General features: G+C 41.0%; 1 protein-coding gene across 2 annotated transcripts; it reads right to left on the bottom strand.

The window, feature by feature from the left end:
- Positions 1-789: 789 nt before the first annotated feature.
- On the bottom strand, positions 790-11,554 carry FBXO4 (F-box protein 4). Of its 2 annotated transcripts, none has more exons than XM_037138517.2 (7): positions 11,363-11,554; positions 10,162-10,397; positions 8,019-8,239; positions 5,443-5,518; positions 5,156-5,331; positions 2,322-2,497; positions 790-1,180 (listed from the first exon to the last, which is right to left on the bottom strand). In XM_037138517.2, the coding sequence occupies exons 1-7, from the start codon at positions 11,549-11,551 to the stop codon at positions 1,091-1,093; spliced, it is 1,164 nt and encodes a 387-aa protein (XP_036994412.1). In that variant the 5' UTR covers positions 11,552-11,554; the 3' UTR covers positions 790-1,090. The 2 variants fall into 2 exon arrangements, with proteins under 2 accessions (XP_036994412.1, XP_053513390.1); XM_053657415.1 differs by lacking the exon at positions 790-1,180 and adding an exon at positions 1,199-1,864 and having other exon boundaries at positions 2,302-2,497.
- Positions 11,555-12,394: the final 840 nt, after the last annotated feature.

The following is a 12,394-nucleotide window of genomic DNA, read 5'->3' on the forward strand; positions in this document are numbered from 1 at the left end:
AAATGTACTAAAACTCAGTAAGAATAGCAAGTGTCTGTGGGATTTGAACCGAGACCCACACTCTCCTTCCCTCTTCCAACTTGGTAAGACGGGTCTCCAACCTTGACTGCGGCAGTCAAGGACACGGTGTCCCTCTCGCAGTCTTCCTAAGAGAAGCAGGACTGTCTACATTTCTCATCCTGCCCCCAGCTACAGGCTGCTGCTGAAGCTAAGTCATGGATGAGTATGCCTGAGCTGCAGGAGCTCCCTTCTCAGGAGGCTATATCTTGGGTGCAGCACCACTAAGAATGCTAGGCTCTTTTCATTATAATCTTTAAAATCCTCATTTCCAATGACATAGGAGGGCTAGAATGCTTCCTATGCAAAGTGCAAGCAATTTGTGAGAAGGACATCATATGATCACGTGAACCTTTACGACCATGAAATAAAATTTGGCTTTAGTACCTTAGTACTTTTCTAAGTTATTTGACAATACCAAGAACTTCCAGGAAGTTATATTTACTAAATTAGTATTAAGTATGATATAATTTCCACTGTTTCAGAAAAGAAGTTGTATGGCCATAATATTAAATGCAATTCTAGAATATTCCAGTCTTTAAGCAGCATATTCATACCCATTAAATATATATAAAAACTTCTTTTTTGATAACCCAATTAAGGACTCTTAAAAAGAACCTACGGAAAGCTTAGCAAATCTGCTATTTCCCACTACGGCTAACTTTAAACTGAAAAGAACAGAAACTACAAGGAACGAGTTAGGCACAAACTTATTTTTTCCAGAATTTATTATTTTTTAAAAGACAGAAAATATAAAAATTATCAAAAAAACTTAAAATGTTCATTTTTAGGCTAAAAATGCTTGCATTGAAACTTTTACTTGTATTTGTTAAGGTACAAAATAAAATTTATATTAAAAACACATCAGCTACAATGTAAAGCCTACTGCAATACAGCTACAATAGCTGTATTGTACTAGCTACAATATAAAGCTGTCCTGCAAAAAGGCAGGACAAAATGAGCTGACTGAGCAAATACTGACAGCATGACCTTCGTGTCAACTGGTTTCAGTTCTCAAGGTCTAAAAGGAGGATCACCTTGCATGCTTAGATTCGACTTCTTCAAGAATCCACTGAATGCCATTTAAAAAACCCGTCAGAGTTTCAGCTTCGGTGTCCTGGACCTATGAACAGATGAGAGAGACCATTATCAGTAAGAAACTGAGTCCAAAATGTTATGATTATGAGGGGCATTTTTCAAGAAGACCAAAAAAACTCCCCAAAAGACTAAAAAAATCCCATGAGTCACTCAAGTTTTATATTCTAGAGAGCTGAGATAAAAACCATGATCGGATATGGCTCAGTTGGTTGGAGCATCACCCTGTAGACCAAAGGGTTGTGGGTTCCTTTCCCTGGTCAGGGCACATACCCAGATTGTGGGTTCAATTCCCAGTAGGGGCCATACAAGAAAGCAATCAAGTCGATGTTCCCCTCTCTCCCCTTCCCCCCTCTAAAAGCAATGGAAAAATGTTCTCGAGTGAGGATTAATAGATATATATGTATATGATCTCCTATCCTATAACTATTACCAACATGAGGCTTATTACTTATCCTTGGGGATGGGAAAATTTACCATTTCCATGACTTGTTTGTATATATTAGAAAAAAATTCCTCCAAAAGGTATACCTTGAAAACTAAAACATTTTTTTAATTAACTCAGCTAGTCAACTGATAACTGTGACATCTTGTTGCAAAAATGTGTCATTAAGACTGCCACTCCTGATGGATGGCAAGCTAAAATTCCCATGTCTCAGGAAGGTACACCTTTATTTGTAGCTTTTAAATTGTCGTCCAGTTTCCAGGGCTCCTTGGGAGATATAAGGAGAAAAAGGAAGAAAATCTTTTTCAGCAAAAGCATTTCCAATGTTAATTTTCCTTAGGGGCTTTCATATAAGGCTTCTTTTGATGAGAAGATTTTATCATTAAAATTTGGAAAGCAAGAGACTGTAAGATAGAATCTACACTTTTGATGGTCCTTAAAGCATAATACATTAATGCAGAAAAAAACATGACAATTGCATCTAAAAAAAAAAAATTCCCAATTACTTTATCACTGTATCCATGACAGGATTGGCAAGAAGGGAGCAAATGGTCAGCTGAGACTTACTGACATCAACCAAGTATCTCCCATCAGTTAAGCTTTATAAGTGACTTCAGAATACTGCTCTGTTTCATTAAAGAGAATGGGTAGGAAAGAATAAAATCAAATAAAAACCATGAAGAATAAAATAAGATTTTTCTCACCAAAAAAGAGAGGACCTTACCATCCATGGGTGGTTTAGATGATTCAGACGGAGTTCATGCGCCAAATAAAAACAGGGCATTCTTTTTACATTTGCTTGAGAAATACAAGATAAAACCAGCATCGGTCTTCCTGAAGATCCAAAAGCTGGATCTGTCATTGCCATAATTCGAGAATATTCATCTTGCCATTCATGTCCTAAGGAATGTAGTCAAAACTCTTAATTTGCATGACTTGCAATGATTTCTAAAATAATAAAATTAAATTAAAAACTAACAAAACAGTCCTGGCTGGTGTGGCTCAGTGGACTTAGCACCAGCCTGCAAACCAAAGGGTTGCCGGTTCGATTCCCAGTCAGGGCACATGCCTGGGTTGCATGCCAGGTCCCCAGTTGGGGGTGCATGAGAAGCAACCACACATCAATGTTTCACTCCCTCCCTTTCTTCCTCCTTCCCCCTTTGTCTAAAAATAAATAAAATAAAATCTTTAAAAATAAACTAACCAAACAAGGAAACCAAAAAATTACCAGAATCCAAACATAACAAACCTCTTCTATTGCTTTGTTCATTTATTAATATGTCATAAGATTATATTGAGTAGCCTTGCAAGGACAGGTATTTAGGTGAAATCAGGGAGGGGGGTCATTTTATCATTCAGATGCCTCTACAGTTAAAAAAACTACTTTGATATAGATATTTTCCTCTCACAAATTCTGTAACTAGCACTACCTTTCCTTGAAAAGCCCTTAATTTCAAAAACTTAAACATATAGTTTGGTATAGCTTTTTTATACAAACAGACAATTTCTGCCTGTTACTGGAGCGTATAAGTCACTGACATTTTGTGGTAGGCAGAATTCTAGAGTGACCCCCAACGACTCGGATCCTTGTATGATCCCTTCCCCTTTGAGTGTGGGGGGAACTTGCAAATATAATGGGGTATCACTACCATCATTAGGCTACACTGTCCTATTAGGGATACTGTCCTCAGAGAGCTGACCAGGTTCTTCCTGGTACAAAAGATTCCCCATTGCTGGATCTGAAGACAGACAGAGTCACACAGCAAAGAAGGAAGACAGACTCTAGACGCTGAGAGCAGCCCCCAGCTGACAGCCAGCAAGGAAACCAGTCCTCACTTCTGCAACTCGGACCTGAATTCAGTCAGTAACTTGATGAGCTAAAAAGCATATTTCCCCCCAAGGCCTTCTCCATTTTAACCTCACCACTGGCTTATTTAATAGTTAATTATACATGTATAATTATACATGCCTCTGTTACACATTTCTTAGAGGTTGCTCAAAGAATTACAATGCATATTTTTAGCTTATAACAGTCTACCTTTACACAGTATACAATTTCACATATGCAGTAATATCACACCAGTATATTTCCATTTCCTACTTTCTGTGCTGTGTTGTATTGTTATCATATATTTTAGTTAAAATATCATATATCGACAATATATTGTTACTATTTTTCCTTTACATGGTTATAAAAAAATTAAAATTAGAAAGAATAATTACATATAGCTTTACTGTTTTCATGCAGGGCTCTTGATTTCTTTTTGTAGATACTATTTTCCATCAGGTATATTCTTCTACCTAAAGAGATTCCTTTAATATTTCTTCTTGTGCAAATCTGCTGATAGTGAATTTTCTCAGGTTTCGTTTGTTTGAAAAAGTCTTGATTTTGCCTTCCTTCACTTTTAAAAGATTTCTTTGCTAGATTTAAGGTCCCCAGCCCACCCTTGCAACACCGTACACATCTCTCTGTACCGCCTTCTAGCTGGCAGCCACGCACGCAGGAGTCTCTGTCCTTGCCTTTGACCCTCGGAGTGCAGCTTTCCTTTAGCTCCGGACGCCTTCGAGATGCTGTTTACCTTTGGTTTTCATCAATTTGGCTATGATATATCTAGATGTATTTTTCATTTGTCGGCTTTATCTCTTGACAATGGATCATATCATTTTGATTTTTGTATGTGTGTTTTATAAATTTTTAAATTAAGGCTAGAAGATTTATGTAAAACAATACAGACTGAGGTAAGGAGGACTTACTCCTGGAAATGGGCATGCTTCTTCTGCCAGGCCATTAATACACCAGGTCAAGTCCAACTAGTCAGTAGTTAAGCAAGATCTGGCTTTACAATTATAGTTAACTTTAGCGTACCATAAACTTTAAACCCTTTCGCCACTGGGCTGCTACCTTGTTCTGAGTGAGGACAATATATTACATATTTATACCCTAGCTTGTTTATAGTGATTTGAGGAAGAAATTACAACAATGGCTTTAGCCCAAAAAGGTTCTGATTTCATGCCTATATATTACTATGAATGGCAATTGTTCAGAACATAGAGAGTGTTCTTAACTAACCTACTTAATTAAACATTTCACCCCACACATCTATTTGGGTAATCAAAACAAAGGTAAACATTTTCAGTTATCTGCAGGAATTATTTGAATAGGGCCCAAAGCAGACAAAACAGCAATAACAAGAAGTGCAGAAGTATACAACAAAATAGTATCACATAGTTATAGTATCCCATTTTAGTATGCATCAAAGTTCTGTAGGTGCTTGTTTAAAAAACCAAGTTAAAAACTTGTACTGTGATGCCCAAGACACAATCCAAATCTATGAATCACAACGTACCTGAGAAGGAATCAGCAGTTGTTTTTAACAAGCTCCCAGGTGATCCTAATGCATGTCAAGGTTTGAGCACCCACTATTAACTAATGGTAATAGAATCATATTGATAAAATTAAACATAACATTCTCAAGAAGCCCAGTAAAGCCTAAAAAAATATTTTGTATTTGTTCTGCGAAGCAAGTGCTTTTAAAAAGAAAATAAGATAATGCTTACTTTTCTGAGCTTCAGCATTTGCAACATAGATGAACCCATCAACAACTTCACACACCTTCTGAATCTGTGGAATGACACTGTATCGGCTTCCTTGTTGATCATCCCCTTCATTCTGCAGACTGAACATCTTGTTAACTGCACTCGTATGCTCTTCTCTTGCTCTATCTCTTTCCTTTCTATATAAGAAAAATGTAAACATAAAGCATAAATAGACACTAAACAGGTGGCATCCCCTACAATATTCCAGTTGTAATGTCTCAGGTAAGTTACCAAGAAGGGAGGCTTACCTGGTAGTTGAATATAGTATCAGGATATTGAATTTATGTTGGTTGTTCAACTGAAAATTGACTCCTGACCCAATACCTAAAGGAGATTACAGTGATCAAAAAGTCAATGACACAGACAGCAAAAGATCAGACTGAAAAAATTATCCAGAATTTAAAAAATTCTATGACAAGTTATATATAGCTTTGAATTAAAATGCAATATTTGTGTTGAAAATAAGATGCTGCTTGCAATTTTCATTCACATAGTAATAAAAACATAGATGAGAACAAAGAACTGCTAGGCTTATGACATGCCTTTTCCTATCACCATCACTGTCTTCACTAACTTTCCTGTCGCATCAGTAGGAGCTGCATCACAATAGCTACTACTCCTTTTCCTTAAGACTGAGATCCATTTTCATATTTGTTATGTTTCTTCTTTGTCTTACACTCCATGGACACATTCAATAAATTTGAGGAGTTACCAATGGCAACTTAGAAAATTGAAAAAAAAGTGGCCAACACTGACATTTGAAATTATACTTGACTTAGAATCTTTTTCTGACTTTTAGACAAAGTCCACCATGATCTGTTTTCATCAGTTTAAGTTACAGAGATTACTCTCTTACTTAGCACATTACCCTCAGCCCAACTCAATTTCCAGGCTGTTCTGGGCCACCTTGCCAATGACGTACCCTCCATTCTTCCCTGATCTTGCGGGGAGGGTTTGAGGCATAATCAGATTTGCTTCTCAATCACTCCAGCAACTCTCTGGAGAATCAAACTGCCATTTCATAATGAGCAAATTTACCCATATCCCCAAATTCTCTTTGAAGCATTCCTTCCACCCTATGGCTTTACCTGAAACCATCCTTCCCCTAGGTGCTGCTTCTCTTGCAGTGGACTTTCAGGTAACACGGTTGCTTATTCTCACATCTCAGGGTAAAGAGGTGGGGTCAGTCAGTATTCTCTTTACTGCCCAGTGCCACGTCTTAACCATTACTCACCAAACCTCTTGAAAAACTCCATCTCTTTGAGAAACACACAGCTTTCAGCTCTAGTACCATCTCTCCTTCCTTGACCCTGTCATTTATAAACTTCCTTTTGATAATCCCTTCCTCCAAACATTCACTGAAGATTTCAGCACCTGGTTCACAATCTTCCTCTCCATCCTCAGAGACTTCAGAGTCCACGTGGACTCCATGACTCCCAAATCTTGATTTCTAGCCCAGAACTTGCTCCTGAGATCTGGATGCATAAAGTAATCCCTAAAGCCATCTTTTTATTCATGCATCAAATATATACTGAGCGCCTTCTATGTGCCTGGCACTTTGGATCCAGCTAAGAATAAAGCTGACAAGATTCCTGCCCTAATGGAGCTTCCGTTCAAGTGGGTTGCTTACAGCAGGCATTTATCTACACATTCAGTCAATTCTACATCCTTTTTTTATCACAGTATTATTGTGGTTCCTGTTTCTTTATAGTGCCTTCTAATCAAGTTTCCACTTAGAAGCCAAAGTGATCTCTCTACATGCAATCTTGACCATCTTACTCCTCTGCTTGAAATCCTCCAACGACTTCCAAATGTTTACGCATGGCATACAAGTGTCTTCTCAGTGTCTTTGTGTATGCACCTGGCCCCAGCGTGCATATACAAAGCTACTGCAAATGTGCCATGCACAGCCGAACTTTGTGCCTTTAGAAACGTAGTTCTCACTGCTTACAATACTTTCACCCTGTCTTTATTTGATTGCCTACTCTTACTCATCTTGATGACTCACATGAGACATCCTGTTTGACCCTTAACTTTCTTCCCAGGAACTACCGACAGCATGTTCAAATCACCTGTACACTTGTCTCTCCCCTCGTCAGCTAGATGAGGTATCTTCAGTAGAAAGATTTTTGATGTTTGGTTTAAATCTCTGCATCTCTAGCATCTTATAGGTGCTAGATTATACTCTCATTTATATTTATTATATACTTTGCTTACCAACTAACTTCATGGTTGTTGTTGGATATTTTTTTTCATAGAAAGTAGTGGAAGGTGATAATGAAGTTTTTTTGAAATTTCAATACACAGTATGCGAAAGCACTGTACACATAGTAGATGCTAGAAAATTTTTGCTGTTAATATTCTTTTTTTATAATTGATTATAGAGAGAAGGGAGAAAGAGAGCGGGAGGGGAGAGAAGTGCTGATTAGTTGTTCCATTCATTTATGCCTTTGTTGGTTGATTCGTGTCAAAGAATCAAACCCACAACCCCGGCGTACGGGGACAATGCTCCAACCGAATGACCTACCCAGCCAGGACCGACATTCTTTTAAAATATGGTAAATACTGCACAAATTCAAAAACTGGGCAAAATAATTTACTTTTACATAAGCTTATATTCTGTATTACACAAACTTGAGGATATAAGAGGAAGCTAATAGCTCACAAAAAGTACATTAATTCTTTCAATCCATTGGCACCTGGGGGCCCCCATTAACAAATTACTACATTTCATTACATCAAATAATTAAAAAATAATTTTTTCTATTTACTGTGTCAATCCTATGTTAAATTATTACGTATTATAGATTAACATGACAATTACCATCAATTTGCCTCTGAGGCAAACCAGCTGTTGGGCAAAGTTCCTCAGAAGACATCAGGCTCAACACCAAAGATGTATTCAGTTCCTCCAAGCCTGGTCCAAACATAGCAAATCGTGGTTCATTCTGAATGATCAGTGAGTGTAAAAATGAGGTAACTGCTCCATACATAGGGCGGCTAGATTTCAAGGATCGTCTTGTGTATGGACAGCACATTTTATACCTGTATAAAATTGTCACAATTAGAAAACTAGCACAGAAAAACTTAAGTTAATTCATTCAACAATGTGTAATATATTGCGAATTGCTAGATACAAGGGATACGATGACTATACAGTCCCATGTCCCATGGAGGGCAGTGGGAGAGAGACACGGTTATAGTAGGTGTGCCAAGCGCCACGATGGGAGAACGCACAAGGGACCAGGAGTACTAGTGGTCCAGAAAGCGAAAAAGTCCTCCCCAGGACTGGTTACTTACTCTCTGACCTTTCACTTAGATTCTCTCTCAGAACACCTGGTCTAACATTTGTTTCAATGGTTAAAATCACTACAATGGTTAAAATCACTACAATGGTTAAAATAGAGCAGTGATTCGCAGCCGGGGACATTCTGCTCCTCAACTCCACGTTCCAGGGAGCACACGGGGCAATGTCTGGATACATTTCTGTCATCACAACAGGGTTGTAAGGATCAGAAATAATTTTATTTGGCCACAAAAGGTAGTTACCATGAGTATCACTACCCCTGGGGAAAATCTGGTTTCACAGCACCAGACACACTTGATGCTGTGGTTAATCACAGAACGATGTAAAGATAGCCCCCAGCTAATGAGAGCACAGTAGCACTGGTTGAAATGATATGCAATCACATATCATGTGCATTTTAATAATTTTTTTAATCCTCACCCAAGGATGTGTTTATTAATTTTAGAAAGAAAGGGAAAAAGAGAGAAACACAGATGTGAGAACCATCAACTGGTTGCTCCCGTAAGCACCCTGACCAGGATTGAACCTGCAACCTTTTGGTGTACAGGATGACCCTCCAATCAACTGAGCTATCTGGTCAAGACCCTGACGCGTCTTAATCAAGCAGTCTCACGAGGTGAGGTAATGGCATCTGCATTAGAATAAGATTCTTAAGAATTTAAATAAAATATGGGGGGACAGTGCTGTATGTAGCTAGTAAATCTATCACAGCAAAAACAATTCGTGACTAAAGCACGAGTGTGTGTGTGTGTGTATCCTCGCCCAAGGACACATTTATTGATTTTAGAAAGAGACAGAGGGGGAAAGAGGGAGGGAGGGAGAGAAACATCAACTGGTTGCCTCCTGTACACACGCCAACAATGTAGGACTGAACCCACAATGTAGGTAGGTATGTGCCCTGACCAGGAATTGAACCTGTACCCTTTTGGTGTATGGAACAATGTTCCAACCGAGCCACCTGCCCAGGCCCGAATATTCTTCTATTTTTGTTTACAATGCCTTAAAGTTGGGGCTCTCAATAATGCAGGTTATATCCAGATCCAATGATGTTACTACTTTTACAGCAGGATGATGGGGCTCCAATCCCTCCAAACAGTCCCTCAGGAGCTGTATGACCTCAGGCCAATCCAAACCACGCTGAACCTCAATTCCAGCTCCACAACATGGGGTTAACACTTTTGTATTGGGCGAGGATTAAATAAGCAAACATTCATAAAGCAGCCCTCATAGATCCAGTTGCTCACTAACAATAATTCTCTCACCTACATTATATTTGGCGATACCAATGCTTTTGGGTAGTAAGAAAATCTCATTTCCCAGAACCGCGAGAAGGGTTTTCTCCCTGCCAAAGAACCGCTCCCTGCTCTCCGGACACTCCTTTTCTGACTATGGAAAGTATTTACTATTTTACAAAAATGACAACTATTCCAAAGACAATAAAAATTTCAATAAGAGTTTTACTTTTAGCCTTATGATCTGTGTATATTTATTCAAATGCTCTGGTCCGGCATCACAGGGAAATAACAAAACGAAGGCAGTCATTTCACTTAATCCCCCATTTTCACAAAAGGACACTTTGACCCAAAATTCAGCAAGGACTATTGAGTGTATATAGTCAAACTCTGTATCTTCTCTTTAACTCATAAAACTACATACTTACACTGCCATGTAGTCAAAAAATGCACCGCCGCTGACTTCAGCGACAGGTTTTTTTAGGATTTCTAGATCTGGAAGAGACTTCCAGTCAACAGAAGACCAGGAAGGAAGATCGCGCAACAGAAAATACCGCCACAGAAGCGGGTCCCGCACGGTTTCATTCCAGTAGTGACTCGTACTTCCCAACTGACACAGATCGTGAGGCGAAAGAAAGGACAAGACATAGAGCTGTACGTCAACCTGAAACAGGGAGGCAGCAAGCAGGTAAAAGGAGTGGGTAACTGATTTTGGAAAATTGTCTTCTGATAATAAATTATTAAAAAAAGTATTATGCCAGGAAACCAAAGGTCAACGGAAGTGTCTTAATTAAATCTAACACGAAAAATTACAACATGGACAACCAACGGTGATACTAGATAACCAAAGATCAACCTATCAGTCCGTACTTTCAATTAAATCCATCATTCCGAGGTTGCTTTCCTGCCTTCGGGAAAGAATCATAGCTGAACACTTAATTTTGGGCATGGAACATTCCTGAAACAGCCACCCACTGGTGTATTATCTTTCAAGCAAAATAACAAGTTCCTTCCATTTCTTTTCATGGCTATTTTGCCATATTGTTTGCGTGAATTGCATAAGGAAACAATTTGTTCTTCAAAATGAACTCTTACCGAGTAAACTTCTTATTTTATCCTTAGAAGTAATCAAAAAGTAAACCTGTCACCCGAGTCCCTCTACAAAATCGGAATTATTTCGAAGCGGGAGGGAGAGCCGGGGAGGCGCTCCGAGCCTGCAGGTCCGACAGACGTCGGAGCGAGGTGTCAACAGTCCGAGTGAGAGCAGAATCTCAATCATTCTAACCACGTCTCCGCTCTCCACTGTCCCACGGTCCTGACACCTTCACCAGGAAGTGCCGGCTACGGTCCCGCATCCCCTCGGGGAGGAGAGTGGGTTTGGGGGACGCCCGGCGTTCCGGACAGTGCGCCCGCGGTGCGGGTGCCGAGAACCCAGGCAGATGCCGGGCGCTGTGCCAAGCGGACCAGACGGTCTGCAGTGGTCTCCCTCTCCCCTCGGCCTGGCGTTCAGGGTGCCCTCGTCCCAGGGCCTGTCTGGGGCAGAAAATCGGAGGACGCCCCCGGGGCGCGGGGCGGTGCCGAGGCTCCCGGGCGACCCTTGGGGTGTCCGCGGCCCGCGGCGACGCTCACCGGCAGCCGCGTCAGGGGGCTGGGCTCCCCCTCCGCCTCCTCTCGGGAGGCGCTCCGCGCCGCGCGCTCCTTGCCCACCGACTGCCAGAAACTCCTCCAGCCGCTGAGGATGGCCGCCTCCCAGCGGCCCCAGTCGCTGTAGTGCGGCTGAGGAGAGCCGCCTCCTCTGCGTGTCTCGCTTCCGGCCATGTCCGCCGGCGCCCAAGTGACGTGCGCAGAAACACGCCAATGCCCCGCCTCCCGAGACGCCCCGCCCCTCGGCCCGTCCCGCCCCCGCCTCCGCCTCCGCCTCCCAGCGGAGCGAGGGAAGGCGAGAGGGTAGTGGGGGTTGGACTGTTTCGGAGCAGCGCTGAAATCTCCCGGCGGGTCTCGCTGCCGTGCTCTTGAGGCCTCGGCCACAGCCACGGCGTCTTCCCCCGTGGCCATAACATCTCTTGCCCCTTTATAACGTTGTTACTTGACCCAGGACGTTCCCCCCATTTCCACTTTGTTCTTTAACACTACCACATACCGACTTCACCTTTTCACTTAATAAGACCAACCCATGGTATTGCAAATTTTCCTCTGCTTTTTACAGCTATGTACTACTCATATGGATTTGCCATGGTTTAGAGTAATCTATTTTTTAATAGGGTGTATGTAATATTCAGATAACTAACATTTCATTAAATACCTCTGACTTGTGAGTTAAGTGTGAAACCAAGGTACCAGAAACAAAATCAGGCTGATTGGTAAATGCAGAAGCTGGTAAGTTTATACACTGTATATTTATATTTATGCATTAATTATGTATGTGTGTGTATACTTGGGGCTGAAATTTTCTGAAAACTGTAGGTTTTCTTCTGGCGACACCCATAAAACAAGCATTTGAGGTGCTTGTCTAGCCCACGCTCTCTCTTCTGAAACCTGCTTTCCCATTTAGAATGGCCCGCACCACTTGAGGACAGGGCACCACTTGAGGACAGGGCGAGTGACTGCTCCCTGGCCAGAAGCTTGTCACTCGGTCATTCTGGCTGATGAGTATTCTAGTTT

Source organism: Artibeus jamaicensis, unplaced genomic scaffold, assembly GCF_021234435.1.
Source record: "Artibeus jamaicensis isolate MK-2021 breed Jamaican fruit bat unplaced genomic scaffold, CSHL_Jam_final scaffold_369, whole genome shotgun sequence".
Classification (NCBI taxonomy): domain Eukaryota; kingdom Metazoa; phylum Chordata; class Mammalia; order Chiroptera; family Phyllostomidae; genus Artibeus; species Artibeus jamaicensis.

What these genes read in the sequence shown, in the direction of transcription:
- FBXO4 (XM_037138517.2), bottom strand. Translation starts at nt 11,551, where the DNA reads ATGGCCGGAAGCGAGACACGCAGAGGAGGCGGCTCTCCTCAGCCGCAC. An exon ending in GCCCCCTGACGCGGCTGCCG is followed by an intron (nt 10,398 to 11,362) that starts GTGAGCGTCGCC and finishes TCCCTGTTTCAG; the next exon opens with GTTGACGTACAGCTCTATGT. An exon ending in TTTTTTGACTACATGGCAGT is followed by an intron (nt 8,240 to 10,161) that starts GTAAGTATGTAG and finishes AATTTTATACAG; the next exon opens with GTATAAAATGTGCTGTCCAT.